The 18,654-nt window shown below is 33.8% G+C and overlaps 1 protein-coding gene across 1 annotated transcript; it reads right to left on the bottom strand.

Annotated features, from left to right (window-relative positions):
- Positions 1 to 3,819: 3,819 nt before the first annotated feature.
- On the bottom strand, positions 3,820 to 5,273 carry LOC126704166 (stromal 70 kDa heat shock-related protein, chloroplastic-like). Its single transcript, XM_050403191.1, has 4 exons — positions 5,160 to 5,273; positions 4,607 to 4,678; positions 4,157 to 4,520; positions 3,820 to 4,045 (listed from the first exon to the last, which is right to left on the bottom strand). The coding sequence occupies exons 1-4, from the start codon at positions 5,271 to 5,273 to the stop codon at positions 3,897 to 3,899; spliced, it is 699 nt and encodes a 232-aa protein (XP_050259148.1). The 3' UTR covers positions 3,820 to 3,896.
- Between the last annotated feature and the right edge of the window lie 13,381 nt (positions 5,274 to 18,654).

The following is an 18,654-nucleotide window of genomic DNA, read 5'->3' as shown; positions in this document are numbered from 1 at the left end:
TTTGGTGAGGCAGGATCAGGCATAATTGGCCTAGGAAGGGTCCCTCTTTCTCTAGCCTCTCAACTAAACAAGTCTATCGGTGGAAAATTTTCTTATTATTTAGTTCCCACAAAGAATTCAAATGTTACAAGCAAGATTAATTTTGGTAGCAATGGCTTGGTTTCTGGCAATGATGTGGTTTCAACTATTCATCTCTTTATATTTTGGTAGCAATGGCTTGGTTTCTGTTACAAGCTTAAAGAGCATGCTGTGACAACGCAATACATCACAATTCATATTTTTAACTACTACTTTACGTGGTTACTTTCAAGAGTTTTAATCAAACTCAAAGAGTTCCTGATACCTTAGGAAAATTTCAACAGCAAATTACTCAATTGAACTTGATTTCTATCTTTTAACTTGTAAAAACAAATTGACTTACATTTCTACCATATTTTTTAACAACACTAAATAGTAGTTTATAAGGGAAAAAAATGTGAACTCTGAACCAATTCAGGTGTACTACTTGCCTTCTAATGGCTGTCTTTCAATGGTAGCATTTTAAATCATAACCATTTTCTTCCCAAAAAACTTGCTCAGAAATGGTAAAACGGTAAACACAGGGAAGAACATATCAAGCTTCCTCTGTGATGTTGCTCCTATTTCCAACCATGACCACACGAAAAACTTATATTTATATTACAAAATGAATATAGGATAAAACAAAGAGTATAGAATTTCTGGAAAAAAAAAAGTCATAAACACACCAGTAATGACATTAAATTAAAGCAAAAGCAAATCAGTAGCTATAACCAAACTATGGCTGCATTGCTACTAATAGCTAAGGTTCTTAGTAGAAAAACAAATCAAAAAACCAAAATGTATTGTTTCATCATAATTAACAACATAGGTCCTTAAACATTTATATTCTAAGCTACTTGGACTCAATATGTATCTCAATTCCACCAAGTGAAGCTCATTTTGTGATTCTCTTCAGCCACATGTACCTAAAGTAGAAAAAAAAAGGTATAAATAAATTTGAAACATGAGATATATATTATTACAATTAAATTTTTTTTTTTAAAAGGACTAAAAAAATGTAATGAAAAAACTCAATTTATGCTAAATCATCAATATTATTGTCATCAAACGCTGTCATGTTTTCTTCATCTTGGTAATCACTTCCTTCGCCATTATATTTTTTAAAAGTAAGACAATTATGACCATAACCTCCACAAAGTTGACAAGATCGTCTTTTTGTTGTAGAATGAGCTTTCTCTGTGATGTTGCTCCTATTTCCATCAAGGTTTAAGCATAGATGCAATAGAATAAAATATTAGTGATAGAGAATGATAAAAGCAAAGTCTAATATCAGCCATTCATGTGAGAAAATAAATTAAACAAATTTCACAATTTATGCTGCCACATAATTCAACCCTCCTCCAATTAAACATTTCTTAGTCAATCTTTACTCACTATCAGAAGGATAACCTTAAGGCGAAAATGCACTTTTGGCCCCTATATTTTGGGTCAATTCCCATTTTGGTCCCAAAATTGATTTCGTTACTAATGTCATCCCTAAAAAAAGAAAATTGTTTTTAAAATGGTCCTTGCCGTCAGCCAACCAGCAGAAAAATCCTACGTGTCTAACGAAATGCTCTACTTGTTGACATGGCCATTAAAATATTATTAAAAAAGATTATTTGGCATTTTTAAATGCCATGTTAGCATTTAAATTAATAAATAAATAAGCCACATCAGAGTATTTATACTAAATTAAAAAACAAACCCTAAATCTAATTAAAAAACAAACCTTTAATTTCTTAATTTTAATTTAAACTGAAAATACAAATTTGATTTAAACTGAAATTTTAATTTCTCAATTCTCAGTTTTAAAATTTTTTATCACAATCCTCTGCACCAAACCCCAATCCCAACCCCACGAACCCAAGTTACCCAACCCAACATCAACATCACAGCATCAATTTAATCCCTCTCTCTACCCATTGTTCTCTCACTCTCTGTCTCTTAGATTTCTCTTTGATCTACTCCATACCCAGACACCCATGGCCAAAGACACCAAGCTCCAAACCCAGAAACCCATGGCCAAAGCGGAAGAAAGAGCTGTGGCTAGCTTGTCGAAGACCTTTTTGGAAAAGTTAGCATTGTTGACATATATAAGAGAAGAACCTAAACCCAGTTGATGAGAAAGAGAAATTGGGGTTATGAGGTGGTTTGAAAGTGAAAGTGTTTGAGAAAGAGGGTTTTGGTTTAGAATGTTAAAATTGGGAGATCAAGGAGGTTTTGGTTTCGGAAGAGAATGATGATGAGAAATTACGAATAGCTGAGTAAGAAGGGACATTCGGAATAGTAGATGTACAATTAGAAAAGGGGTGATTTGGCTGAGGCAGATGAAGATTATATTGGAGCCTCCTCAGAAGAAGACCTCGGATCAATCTGGCGAAGGTGGAAGAAAAGGGTTTTGACATTTTTTAATTTTATGTACTCAAATCCAATACTACTTCTTCTTCTTCTTCTTCTTCTTCTTCTTCTATTATTATACTGTAAAGAACAAATATGGAATTAGATTCACCTACAACACAAACCAAACTCCTCACCTATAAGAAGAAGAAGAAATCGGCTTCCTCGTTCTTTTTTTCTTTTTACACAGTCTAGAATATGATCTTTTAATTAGATTTAAGGTTTGTTTTTAATTTAGGGTGCGTTTGTTTTTGGGGAAAATGATTTCCTGGTGCGTTTGTTTTGGGGGAAAATGATTTGAAAATGATTTCCTGGTGCATTTGTTTTGGGGGAAAATGATTTCAGGAAATCATTTTCCCCCAAACCCGCGTGTTTGGCAGCAACGGAAAATGAAATTTTCTGGAAAATCATTTTCTGTTGACCAAAATTTACTCCATTGACCCGAAAATGATTTTACACTTTCATTTTCACTTCAAATCATTTCCGGGTCATGCGCAAAAGAGAGAGAGAGCGAGAGAAAGAACGAGAGCTCAGCCAAACGCCGATCCAGCCAAACGCCGATCCAACCAAACATTCGACTTCGTCGGCGAACCCAAAGCCCAGATCGCAACCCAAAGCCCACTTCATCGTTCAACTTCGTCGATGAACCCAGAGCCCTTCGACTTCGCACCCTTCGACTTCAACTTCGCCGTTCGACTTCGACTTCGAATCGCAATTGAGAAATGGTTGGGTTTTGATGAATTTGACCGGATTTGATGAATTTTTTTTTATTGGGTTTTGTTTCAGTGTTTATCAATTGAGAAATGGGATTATATATTCGTTTGGCAACCGAGAAAATGTGAGAAAATATGAGCAACAAGTAGAAAATGTGTTTTCTATGGTATTTTCAAGAACACAACCAAACACCAGAAAATATTTTTCGAAAAACTTTTTGAAATGCAACCAAACACATGAAAACATTTTCCTTTTCGGAAAATAGCATTTCCAGAAAATGGAATATTTTCCGGAAATGCTTTTACACAAACCAAACACAGCGTTAGTTTAAATACTCTGATGTGGCTTTTTTTATTAATTTAAATGCTGTCATGGCATTTAAAAATGCCAAATAATCTTTTTTGATAATATTTTAATGGCCACATCAGTGCCATGTCAGCAAGCAGGACATTCCGTTAGACACGTAGGATTTTTCCGTTAGTTGACTGATGGCAAGGACCATTTTAAAAACGATTTTCATTTTTTAGGAATGACATTAGTAACGAAATCAATTTTGAGACCAAAATAAGAATTGACCCAAAATATAGGGACCAAAAGTGCATTTTTGCCTAATCTTAATTAACAATAAGATATACTAGAGGTGCTCAAGAAAAAATAAGTGTTGTTACAAGGTAAAAAAAAAAAAAATACATGAGTGTCAATGATTCAACTTGGTTCTCTTTCTAGGGCATGAACCTTGTCTCTCCAAGTTCCTTGAGCTGTTTCTTTGTCTGGTAGACAATAGATTCAGCTTGGTTCTTTGTGTCAATGGCACCTCTCTTCTCCTTGTAATCCTTTGCAAACCTCTCTGCTTCATTAACCATCCTTTGCATCAGCATATTTTGACACATTTAGCTTTGTTCCTTTTCATCTTTTGACCTAATGCTAAAAACTGAAATAAAGATCAAACATTTATCCAAACCCTATATATTTTAACATACCTCATAATCATTGGGCAAATTTATAATGGTAATGCCTTGCTTCTTCCCTATGCCCTTGTCAACCGCAGTGACCAAAAGAATACCATTCAAAAATATGCAAAACTTCACTTCAATTTGAGGAATCCCATGAGGTGCAGGTGGGATACCATCCATACAAAAGCTGCGTAGATATCTGTTGTCCCTAACGAATTCTCTCTCTCCTTGGAAAACATTAATATCAACACTAATCTGCCCATCTGTGGCTATGGAGAACACCTCTGACTTGGAGGTCGACAAAGTAGTATTTCTTGGGATGATCTTTGTCATTACACCACCTAGTGTTTCAAGACCTAGTGACAATGGTGAAACATCCAACACGATACCACACTAAAAATAAATTGTCACAGATGAATCAAACAAACAACAAAGTTATTTACACAATATCAAAGAGAATTTAACAATCCAGTCCACACCTGACCAAAGTTTCCCATATCCAAAACCCCAAAACTATCATTTAAGTTTTTTTCCTCTTTCATCTCCTTCTCCTACATTTACTAACCAACCAAACATAGCCCAAAAACAATTACTTCAACAAGAACCCATTACCAAAAACTAGAGACCAAAGCACAAATACCGCATTCACAAACCAAATAACGTCATATTAAACCAATAAAAATTAATTAATTAATAAAGCTCTTGCTTAAACAAAGACAAAAACTTTTAACAAACCCATTACCAAAAACACAAAACCAAACAAAACCCATCACCGGATTTCTAAATTCTAAAATGTCACAATTTCCAAAAGGTAAAAACTTTCACAAACCCATTACCCAAAACACAAAACCAAAACCCAACCGAGAACCCCAGTTCTAATTTCCTTCTTCTCTCAAAACAATTTCAATTTTCAATGTCACAAATCACAATTTCCAAAACCGAAAAAAAACAAAACAAAACAAAAAATTTGACAAACCCATTACCAAAAAATGCAAAACAAAAACAAAATTCATAATTCCAATTCCCTCATACCAGAGCACAAATCTCCTCAAGCGTAAGATGCGCATCAAACAACAGACCCATCACTAGACCATCATTCTTTAACATATTCAGAAAAAACTCAGCGTTTGGCTTCCTTCCTTCCATCGCCGAATTCGTTGCCCCTAAATCGATCCCATCCACTTTCTCATTCACTACTCCACACTCTTTGCTCTTAGCTTCGGGTAAAACGCTGCCATTTTGTGTCCAAAGAAAAACGCTTTGGAGGAAACAGAAGCCAAATTGAGCTTCCCGAAATACCGAGGAGGAGTGGTAATTCGAAATTACACTCACTCTCACACACACACACATACACACATTCTCTCTCTCTCTCTCTCTCTCTCATATAAAATTCCCAAAATACCCTCACTCGCCGTTCAAAAATCCTGTTGAAATATTCTTATAAAATTTGATGTATAAAAAAATAAATATCAATTATGGTTTGTTGGAATTAAGAAGGGGAGGGGGAGTGAAGAAGAGTAGAGTAGAGTTGTCCAAAAATTAGAGTAATTTTCAGCCAACTCTCCTTCCCTCCCCCTTAATCCAAACAGACTATCAATGTGTTGAACTATTGAGAACGAACAACCATTATAAGAGTAAAATGGATGTCATATGCTCAAATCTTATCAGATTTATTAAAGAACACAAATGACTGAGCATAGGTTCATATTCGGTATTGATCAATTTTTTATTTCCTGTGGGTAAGTGTCTGAAACTCTCCAAATAGCTGACTAAAAAAATGGATCACATGTAGCCAAGTATGTTTATTGTATGCACATGAAAGGACGAGGAACTTACTGTAATCTTTTACTAATGAGAGTAAAATTAGTCTATCGTTTTACCTTTAAAAATACAAATAGACGGTGCAATGGGTCTAATAAATGGACTTTGACATAAAATATTCTAACACATATTATGTTCTAACAAATATATACGTAATGGGTCCAAATACAAATAGACTTTGACGTGAAATCTTCTAACACATATTATATTCTAACAAATGTGTAATTTTTTAACACATTATATTCTATCAGATTCAATATGTTTATTAATTGGTTTGAAGTTTTGAACTTGATATCATGTACTTTCCATTGCAATTGTAAAAATTTTAGCATTTACAATCTCAAAACACTACTTTTACAATTTTAACACCTCATTTTACAATATACTAAACATCAAAACTTCTATTTTTTTTACAACTTCATCTAAATATTATTTCTTTATAATTTTTTATTCCTTTTTTGTTTTTATTTTTTTCATCCTCTCTCTCTGGTCTCACTGTCTCTCTCTCTCTCTCCTTCTCTCCCTCTCAGTCTCACTGTCTCTCCCTCTCTCCCTCTCGGTCTCATTGTCTCAACCCAACAATCATACCCACCACCGACCACTAGCCACCACAATTCCAACGACCATCACAACGATCAGAGACCCACGCTGATGAGACCCATGTCGATGACCCACGCCAATGAGACCGATTAAGTCAACGGTCCACGCCAGTCAACTCAACGATCCATGCCAGTCACGTTGATGATCCACGAACGCAGACTCACGAACCCAAACCCATGAACCCAGAACCATGAACTCAGACCCACAAACCCAAACCCACAAAATCGTCGGAGCACATCAGACCACGACCCACGACCAATGCTGGAGCACAATCATCAACAAACCACATCGGCGAAGCACAGAGAGAGAAGAGAAAAGAAAGAAGTAAGAGAGGAAAGAGAAAGATAGAAGAGAGAGAGCCATTGAAGTGAATAAAAAAGAATTTTTCTTTTACAATTCAGCTACAATGCGGTCTCAAATATGAGATTGTACTGTAGCTAAATCTTAAAAATTTTAAGATTTAGCAACTTTAATGTAGATGTGTTTTTATCTCAAAAATGGTAAAAAATAGCATTTTTAGCATTTGAGAGCTTTAATGTGAATGCTCTAACAGATTAGCCTTGGTGTGGATGTCAAGAAAGATAAAGTAATGAGCTAAGATCATGATTTATTTATCTCTCAGTCTCATACTGTTGATCATGTTTTTAAAAAAGCTAGCAAGGTTTTAGAAGGAACGTCCTCTAATCCACTATGTGTCAATATAATAGACTATTTATGTGTATTATCTATATATATAACCGAATCCTCTGAAACTCTCACAATTTTCCACGTCAGCACAATATTTAAATAAAATTATTTTTGTTTAGTCCAAACTTAACAAGGAGTGAAACTCTATCTCTCTAACAAGTCTAGCTAACTTAAACTCAAACTCATCATTAATTTTTTTTTTTTTTTTTTTAAATTAATCCAAACTTAACAAGGAGTGAAACTCTATTTCTCTAACAAGTCCAACTTAAATTCAAACTCAAACGTTGATAATTTATCTCTAAATTTGCGAGGTTAATCATGAACACTATAAAAGCAATGCAAACCCCAATATATTTTTTTAAAGCCAAGTAAAGGTATGAGCTCTTCTTATGTTATGGTTTTTCATGTATTTTTAAAAAAGTGATTTTCGTACATGAACCACAAAACTCTCTTTGGCCGTTTTTTCCAAGATAAAAAAGCTTGCAATAATTGAAATTATTCTTTTGAATGTAACCCATTTTATTTTATATTTCTCTATTGTTTAGACATATATTTTTTTTCTGTTTCAATAATGTACGTTTTTAGACCCTTTAAAACACAAGTTATTAAACCTAGTTATTTAGCCAAGTGATTACTTAGGTAAATTATTCAAATCTAGGTTAACACAAGTAAATCATATCATGTAAACAATGCGGAAAATAAAGAACACAACGATATGATAACCCAGAAAAACCAAACCGGTAAAAAACCTGGGGAGGATTTAACCTAGCTGATAGTTTTTAGACCCCTTAAAAACACAATTAGATTAACCTAGGTAATTAGCCAAGTGATTACTTAGTCCAAATTACAAGTCTAGGTTATCACAATCAAAAAATCATATCATACATAGCAGCGAAAAGATAAATAACACAACGATATGATAATCCAAGAAAACCAAACCGGTAAAAAACATGGGGAGGATTTAACCTAGCTATCCTCAAGGTAAAAAGCAAATCCACTAGAAAGAATCGAAATTCATACAATAAGACTTACAAGCCCCCACGTTCGACTTCTTATTGCTACCAACTAGTAGAACTTACTGACACGACCACGTGCAAGCTCCGAATCCACGGACTCCTTCTTTCTTTGGCCTTTGCAAAACACAAACACCCCCGTTTGTGACTTTGAGATCCCACTCAAAGGTTTAGCAACATAAACTCTCCTGTTTGTGACTCCAAGACCACCCTTGAAGGTTTAGATCATCAACACCTTTGATGATAAGAGAAGGCAGCAACTTCTACAATATCGGATCTTGAGATTCTTCAAGGAATAGCACCGATAGAAGATATAAGAGAGCTTTTTACCCTAAATACAAAAGAGGCACACTCTTTTCTCTCTGAAAAGCCCTATAAAAACGTGCTTAGGGTTTCCTTTATATACTGGGAGAAGTAGATTAGAAACCGTAATCCTTAATGGGCTTGAACTGCTGTTTGGGTTTAATTAAAATTCTACAGATACGACTTTCAATCGATCGAGCCTGTCTTTCGATCGATTGAACCGGACAGATTATGAAATCTTCTTCCTGCAGCTTGTATGTTCTTAAATCTTGACTTGAATCACATTGAGCATTGTTTAATAAAACCTATAGACTCTAAGATCTATATCTAGACAAGTTTGTGTTCACGATTTGCCAATTGTTCTAAACATTTAGAACCTAACAAATTCCCCATTTAGCAATTCGTGACAAAACTTTCATACAAAATGAAATGCTCAAATACAAGAACAAACCAATACAATAAAATGCCCAATTACATCACAAATCCCAATCTAAGACTCCTAACCTAGAAGTTGCAAGAAGAGGTAGAAGGTCTTGATCAGAATGCACCTGCCTTTCCTGAAACACTCAACAAACACATCACCGCATGTGTGGAAAGAAAGACATATAAACAATAATATGAAACAGAATATAAAAAATAAAAAATAAAAATAAACTAACTCTCCCCCTAAGTTAGATACAACAAAAAAAATTTTATATTCTCCCCCTAAACAAAACAAACAGGTCATCTATGTCTCCCCCTTTTTGTCACGTATTGACAAAGACTACCTAATCAAAAGGTAGACAGAAAACATACGCAACAGAGTAAGAGAAAATAGAGACAACTCCCCCTATGAAGAGCAACAACTCCCCCTAAGAACCACAAAGGTTAAAAAAAATTTCTCCCCCTATAAAAATAGGAAAAACAAAACAAGTTTTGGGAAAAACAATTTCGGGGAAAAATAAAGGGGCTGGGGATAAATAAAAAGACACAAACCAAGTTTTAAAAAAAATGAAGTTGAGGATACACATGAAGAAAAAATATTCTCTCTTTCAATAAAATGCAAACATGGCACTATGTGACCCATAAACAGTTGCATGAGTAGAGAAAATATTTGCACATTAACTATCCATCATATCGCTTAAGAAAATAATTTTCTACAATTCACACATAAAAATAGCATATACTAGAAAGTACATAACTCAAAAATTAATCAATCAATTTTTAAATCAAGTTGAGTACCTAATTTAGCAAAGTGTATGCATGTTATGTGTGAAAAAAATGAGAGATACGACTGCAAAACTGCAAGATGGATACAAAAACAGTGCAATGCATGTGAATCCTAAACATAAATGATGCATGGAAAAATCAAATTTTTGAAAAAACAGAGCAATTTAATGCAGAAACTCCTCAAAACATAATATTTCATGAATGAAATGCATGAGTATGAGATTAAAAATTTTTCAAAAACACTTGAATTCAACTTAGATCTTCCAAAATCAAGATTTTCAATCAATTTGTCCTCAAAGCGCAAACATTAAACACATTTTGCATTAAAATCAAGAAACTTTAATCTTGGATGGCCACAACAAGATCACACACAATATAATGTACCAAGTTTAGTAAAGAGTAACTTGTGTAGTGTGTGTAACTAGTAAAGGCTTGAGAGACATGTGAGGTGATATGTGAATAGCAATCAATCACAAAGTCTACAAAATTCATCACGTTGAATTTAAAAGAGACTATCACCTAAAGAGTTACATCATATAACTCTCACATCTCCTAGAAAACAAGCTTGCAATCATGTAAATTTCTTGATTTTATGCCTCATAATATACACACCAATTTTAATTATGTGATTTGGCATCAAGTCTAATAGTACACACCAATTTTAAGTATTAAGCAATTAAACCGAGATTTCACCTTATGTTCTTTTTGTGCATGTGCTACACTTTTTCGAGCACAAAATCTTATGATATGCACTAAGGTGTTCATGATTGGCTAGTAAACAGTGGTGAGATGGTTATTTATGCATTTCTCAAAAGGTTCAAGTCCGACAGTCAAAAACATGTGACTTCAAGATCAAAACAAAGTGATCAAAACTATAAACATCTCCCACACAACATGCACTACAAAACTCAAACTAGTAAAGTGCAATAAAATAAGCTCATCTAAGCTAAACAATGTACATAAACTTGTTATGTAAAGATAATATGGCCAATCCTTGATTATAAATCCAAGATGTGAAATACAAAACACAAAAATCTTTTTGGTTTTAAAAATATTTATGACCAAAAACAAAAAACACACATTATGCTAAATGAATAATGCAAATGCAATGCATGACAGTGCTTAACTAAGCTATAGAGGGTACACAAACAAGAAATATCAATTTCTTAATTAACGCTTGAGTACATGTACAAACTAGTACATACTCACACAAAATCATAAATAACTTAGCACTTATTTAACACATACTATTCAAGTTTCTCCACAATGTCAAGCATGTTCTAAATCAAGAGAGAGATATCATAACTCATGTAATCCTCAAGAAAAATAAAACTAGACACAAAATAAAATATTTTTGTCTTTTTGAAAATTTTCAATGTTTTTGGATTTTTTTTTTTTATAAAAAAAAAAACTAAAAAACAAAACAACAAAAACAAAACATGTCCACAAACAATTGAAAGAATTAAATCAGGGACAAGTCAGCAACACTCACCTTAGAGAAATTTTTCTCACCCATATAGCACGAGTCTTCGGCTTTGTAGGTGAAAATCCATGAGAAGCAGAGTGTATTTGAGGGATTACACCAACCTTCTGAGAGAGACTAAAATTCTGCAAATTCCTTTCACAAGCCAACAAGCTCAAATTTTTCAAAAAAATATGAAACAATTTATATGGACTTATGGCAGGAGAAATATCATCACAAATCCTAGACTGAAATATAGAATGCTTAAATTTCAGTTTATGACAATTAGGACGAATGTGACCACGGACACCACAAAAATGGCAGACAGGAACAAATTTAGGAACATCAGTATTCCTAGTGGGGTTTCCGGTCACAGGCTTTGATTCTTGCCTCGACAAAAAACAATTTGGTCTAATATGACCAACAACACCACAAAGGTGACAGGTAGGCACAAAAACAGATTTATTATGCTCTCTAACAGTAGGTTTAGACTTACGTTTAGAAACTTCAGCGTCAACATAAGAACTTTTACCTTTGTCTAACCTAGTAAAATAAGTCTTTTCTTTATTCTTCCTCTTAAAATGAGGGATATAAACTTTTTCAGTTTTAGGCTTAAGAGAAATAGAAACACTTCTGTTATCAACAGCAGGCTTGGTACTAGTCAAATTTTCAATTTTAGCTTTAGATTCAACTAACTCTTGTTCCAAGCATTTCATCTTCTCATCTTGAGAGGAAATTTGATTTCTCAAAAATTCATTCTTTTTATTAGATTCATCTAATCTAACAATCAATTCCTCTTTTTCAAGATTAGCCAATTTTAACTCTTCCTTGAATTTCTTAGCAATTTTCATAGATTTCAATAATTCCTTACGAAGAGTTTCACATGCATCAATAAAATCAACAGAAGCATGAGCAGAAACATGATCAGAAAGACACTTCAAATTATCCATGACAACAGGGGTCAAGGATCAGCTCTTAAATCAAAAGATCTAAAACAAAAGAGCAACCCGCTCTGATACCACTTGTTAGTTTTTGGATCCCTTAAAAACACAATTAGATTAACCTAGGTAATTAGCCAAGTAATTACTTAGTCCAAATTACAAATCTAGGTTATCACAATCAAACAATCATATCATGCATAGCAGCGGAAAGATAAATAACACAAACGATATGATAACCCAGGAAAACCAAACCGATAAAAAACTTGGGGAGGATTTAACCTAACTATCCTCAAGGTAAAAAGCAAATCCACTAGAAAGAATCGAAATTCATACAATAAGACTTACAAGCCCCCATGCTCGACTTCTTATTGCTACCAACTAGTAGAACTTACTGACACGACCACGTGCAAGCTCCGAATCCACGGACTCCTTCTTTCTTTGACCTTTGCAAAACACAAACACCCCCGTTTGTGACTTTGAGATCCTACTCAAAGGTTTAGCAACACAAACTCTCCTGTTTGTGACTCCAATACCACCCTTGAAGGTTTAGATCATCAACACTTTTGATGATAAGAGAAGGCAACAACTTCTAAAATATCGGATCTTGAGATTCTTCAAGGAATAGCACCGGTAGAAGATATAAGAGAGGTTTTTAGGAACAAAACCCTAAATACAAAAGAGGCACACTCTTTTCTCTCTGAAAAGCTCTATAAAAACGTGCTTAAAGTTTCCTTTATATACTGGGAGAAGTAGATTAGAAACCCTAATCCTTAATGGGCTTGAACTGCTGTTTGGGTTTAATTAAAATTCTGCATATACGACTTTCGATCAATCGAGCCTGTCTTTCGATTGATCGAACCAGACAGATTATGAAATTTTCTTCCTGCAGCTTGTATGTTCTTGAATCTTGACTTGAATCACATTGAGCATTGTCTAATAAAACCTATAGACTCTAAGATTTATATCTAGACAAGGTTGTGTTTATGATTTGCCAATTGTTCTAAAAATTTAGAACCTAACACTAGCTATCCTCAAGATAAAACAAATCCACTATAAAAGAATTAAAGTTTTGCAATAGCGACTTAGACCACTAACATCCTATTGCTACCTCGAGTAGAAAACTTACTATCACGACCACGTGACAACTCCGAATCCACGGACTACTTCTTTCCTTAATCCACAACAACCACAAGTACTCTCACTTGTGTTTTTCTCTAAGCCCTCGAAACAGCAACTGAAGAGATCACCAAGCTCTCAACATTAATCTTGATCTTGATAACCCTAAGTATGTATGAAGGTAAACACCTCTAAATCTCACAAGAGATTCACACACACAGTATATCAACAACCTTTAAAACGTGGCTAGGGTTTTTCTCTTTATACTTGAAGCAAAACATAAAACCCTACATGTCATATGGGCTTGGGCTGAGTTGGAAAATTCTACAAAAAAACAATCTGCATGAGCTTCAATCAATCGAGTTTAATTTTCGATTGATCAAGCCTTGCAGAAATTGAATAGTAATTTCCTGCAATTACTCGATTCCAACTTTACACGTAACCATACTTTGAGCAGCCTAAATCTAGACTAAACATTTTGATCATGGTTTGCTAACATATACATATTGAAGTTCTAATACATTAGTTCCTAATTTCTTAAAACCTAACAAACTCCCCCTTTGGCAATCTATGACAAAACACATACCAAAACAAAAATGCTCAAAGTTACAAAACAGCTCATTACAACAAAATGCTCAAAAACAATTCAACTTAACTACTATCTATCAGTTGCCAGTGTAAACAACAGCACGACTGAATCAACTTGTATATTTCTGTAACAATCAACAAACACATAAACGCATGTGTGGAAAATACAAGTAAAACCAAAATAAATTCTTAATTTCACAAAACAGAAAAATAAAAGACATATATCATGAATAACCTCATAAATATAAATCAATAATCAACTGTACCATATGTGAAACAGGAAACAATAAAAATACTAAACGCAAAGCACAAATGTCTCCCCCTAACATATATAACTAATAAAACAAATACATCATGAGCCAAAAAAAAAAAAAAATGAATACACCATGAAGCACCTAGATACAATCTAAATCTCCCCCTATCAACAAAAACTCCCCCTATCAACATGCATAAATACCCCCCTTTTTGTGACAAATTGCCAGAGGGCAATCAAGACTCATCATCAAAAGGTGGAGGCAGGGAAGAATGTCGAACACTTGCCAAATCTACACATAAAGCCTAAAGCTCAGCAAGCACATCCACCAAAATCTATCAATGCGCCGCCTGAACGGTCATGACAGTCTCCAACATACTCCGAATGGAAGCATCACTGGAAGAAGAAGGCAGAGGATCAACAACGGCGGTGGGATCGACAAACTCCTCAGCAAATGGATCACCAGATGGAGGAGGCCAAGATGCATCACCTGTGGAAGACTCAACTCTACGAAGTTTAGAGCTAGCTTTTATCTGAGCCGCTCTTTGCCTAAGAAAGGTGGCACCTATGGGGACGATGATATGAACAAGCTCGGATGCAGGAAAATCCTCTAAACCCAAATCTAACAAAATTCTATGAATAAAAACCGGAAAGAAAAGACCATGTCCTTTCAAGCTACTCCTATAAACCTCAACTAAAGTGATAATAAACAAAGAGGAAAAACAAATAGAAGCATCGGTGACAAGAGCATACAAAAAAACACATCTCTCAATGGAAATAGTATGTAAATGAGAGATAGGTCAAATGGAATGACATGAAATCCGGAAAAACATATAATTGAGCTCAGTAAGCTCATGAGAGGTGATACAAGGATCAGTACCCCACTGAATGGTATTACCAGTGATGAGTGACATGATGTTGTCAAGAGGAGGTGTCTCATCATAAAGATAAACAGGTTGTTGTACCAAAGGTACACCAAGAGTAGAGGCCACTACCTGAGGAGTAATGACATACTCTTCTTCCCTTATCCAACTCTTCACAAACTAAATGTTGGATGAAGTGGAGTGAACAGAGAGGTTCAAATAGAACTCCCTGATCAAAACAGCCGGAAGAGGATGACCTACATCTAAAAGAGGCAACCAACCCCTACGATCAAAACTCCTACGAATCTCAGGATCAACCACATCTAAAATCACTTTCCGCTCAGCCCACACCTTTCTATAGACATTCAATTTCTCAAAGGTTTCCAGATTTTTTGAGCTAAGAAACCTATCACTTTGGAAAACAGGGGTAGAGGAGGTGGAGGGTTTCTTATAAGCTCTAGACTTCCTAACCATGATGCTAAGGATCGGAAAGAATGGAAAAAAAAGAAACAAAGAAAAAAAAAACACACAAGGGCAGACTGCATCAGACAGGGTTAGAGAGCAAACACAATGGAAAATATCAATCTATATGATGCATGAACTAAATGAACAAATGATGCATGCTCTAATGCATTGAAAACAGTTCAATTTTACTTTATGAACCAACAATTGACTTGACACATGTTCAAGAGTTTTAGAACAAAAACCCCAAATTTTAAAAAATCCAATTTCAAAAATTTAACCAAATTGAGTAATTAACCATTACACTAGATCGAAATCATCATATAATGACATAATTAATCAATTACATAAGTCAATTTTACGAATTACAGCTCAATTGAACAAAATCCTCAATTTCATGTAGTTTCAAGCCCTAGAATTTCAAATTGTTCTCAAATCACCAAATTGATCAACTTAATGCATGGGAAACATGTTTACAACATCTAAGAACAAAAACCCAGTGATCAAATTTGAAAGAAACCAACTAAAATCAAAAACCCCAAAAATCTATAGGTTAAAAAATTTCACCTAAAATGCATGAAAAATGCATGAAAAATGTAAATAAAATGAAAAAGAAGGGGTGAAAAGGTCTTACCAGCACTTGAAGACAAAAACCTTGAGAAAAATTTGGAAGAAAATGACAAAAATTGACTTGAAGTGGATCGGTCGAAGAAGAAGAAGAGAGAGAAAGCTTTTTGAAAAAGTATGAATAGTGTGATGAACACATGAGAAAAGCTTTTTAAAAAACTTTCTAACCGATTTTCGATCGGTCGAAAATCACATTGAATCAATCCAGCTCAATCGAGAACCGGTCGAGCTAGGCAGATTCAAACCTAATTTTTTATCACATTTTCAATCGGTCGAGCAACAGGTTTGATCAATCGAAAATCTGGAAAAATCAGTTTTTTGAAAAACAAAGCATTTTAATGCAAAAACTCCTCAAAGCACATTGTTTTATGAATAAAATGCATGAGTATGAGATGTAAAGTTTTTCAAAAACACTTGAATTCAATCTAGATCTTCCAAAAACAAGATTTTCAATCAATTTGTCCTCAAAGACTTTAAACATTAAAACATGTTTTACATCAAAATCAAGGAACTTTTAATCTTGAATGGCCACAACAAGATCACACACAATATAATGTACTAAGTTTAGCAAAGAATAACTTGTGTAGTGTGTGTAACTAGCAATAACTTGAGATACATGTGAGATGATATGTAGATTGTAATCAATCACAATTTCTACAAAATTAATCGCATAAGTTTGAAAGTGACTATCACCTAAAGAGTTACAACATATAACTCTCACATCTTCTAGAAAACAAACTTGCAATCATGTAAGTTTCTTGTTTTGCCCTATAATGTACACACTATTTTTATTTCAATTTGAATTTATTATATCTTAATAATGTACACACCAATTTTATTATTATAAGCCGAGGCCACACCTTATGTTCTTTTTGTGCATGTGTTACACTTTCTCGAGCACAAAATTATATGATATGCACTAAGTTGTTCATGATTGGCTAGTAAACAATGGTGAGATGGTTATTTATACCTTTCTCTTAGGATTTTTTAGTCAAAAACTATAAACAACTCCCACACAACATGCACTACAAAGCTAAAACTAGTAAAGTGTAGTAAAATATGCTCATCCAAGCTAAACAAGGTACACAAACATGAGTTTAAATCTTCTGTCTCACTTTTCCTGCTCCACTCTATACTCCACCAATAAAATCTTATCACGTGTTAACATAATTAATTAAATACTATCATTAATTAATAATGGTAATATTAATAAGTCAATAATGATAGTATTTAATTAATTATGTTAACACGTGGCAAGTTTTTATTGGTGGAGTACAGAGTGAAGCAGGAAAAGTGGGATAGAAGACTTGAACTCCACAAACATGTTATGTAAAGATAGTATGACCAACCTTAATTTCAAATCAAAGAGAATTAATGCAAAACACATTTCCTTCCTTTTCCTCCTTTTTTTTTGGGGGGGGGAAAAGAATAACAAAAACAACCTAGCATGAAATGCATGAATGTTATGCAATGCAAATCCTAAAAACAAAGAAAACAAAAATAACAAAGAAGAATGGTCACAAAGAATAGTGAGATGAAGCACAAGGACCATGAGAGCCAAATATATCTAGGGACATAGAATCACACCAATTACTTGATGAAGTGTCTCAAACTTACTTCTATCAAAAGGTTTGGTGAAAATGTCAGCATTCTAACGTTCAGTAGGGATACATTCAAGAGCCACAATCTTTCTTTCAAAAAGTGTCTTGAATAAAGCCTTATTTCCTGTCATATGCCTAGAACAACCACTATCCAAATACCAAAGACAAGAATCACGTGCCTTTAAGGCGGTTAAAGTAGTGTAGCACACATAATTATCATCACATATAATTATACCGAGATACTCAAGGGAAGACTTAACAAATGCAACAAGAGACACAAACCAAAAGTAGACAAGTTGGAATTTTAGCAATAAGAACTTCCAAGAATCCATGACAACAAGGGTCAAAGATCAACTCTTAGATCAAAGTCTTATACATATTGAAGTTCTAATACATTAGTTCCTAATTTCTTAGAACCTAACAAATAATTTCTAAGCAGTAAATCATCTGATTCTTTAATATTTTTTTGTCTTTCAGAAGTTTTAATATCTAAATTTTTGAGTTATTTTTTTATAGTATCTGAAATTGTCTGACCAATTTCTTGTAAGCCATTGCACGTTCAAACAATGACTTCTTCATCAAATTGTAACACAAATTGAAGTCATACAAGAGTAAATCATGCAATGGTGTAGTTTCTTAATCAATTTAAGATTTTATAAAATTATTTTAGTCTACCTCACAAATAAGTAAATTTTCGTGCATAGCACGGGTTAACAACTAGTTTAAATTAAACAAATCACATGACTCATTAAAAATGTCATGCAACTAAAATTATACATGTGTAATTTTTTTAACTATCAAATTAAAAGAAATTTCCTCTAAACCGGTTTGAAAGTAAATTTTTTAAAAAAGATACGCCTTTTTAAAACTAGCCTTAATAATTTGAAATGAAAATCGGGTTTTCAATTTTTAAGGAAAGGATAAATTATGAAAGTTATTATCTAAATTATGAAAAAGAGAGAGTATTATGTTTGGTTGGAG

This window comes from Quercus robur, chromosome 10 (assembly GCF_932294415.1).
Source record: "Quercus robur chromosome 10, dhQueRobu3.1, whole genome shotgun sequence".
Lineage (NCBI taxonomy): Eukaryota > Viridiplantae > Streptophyta > Magnoliopsida > Fagales > Fagaceae > Quercus > Quercus robur.
The sequence above is the reverse complement of the archived record's forward strand: the minus strand, read 5'-3'. Positions and strand labels throughout refer to the sequence as shown.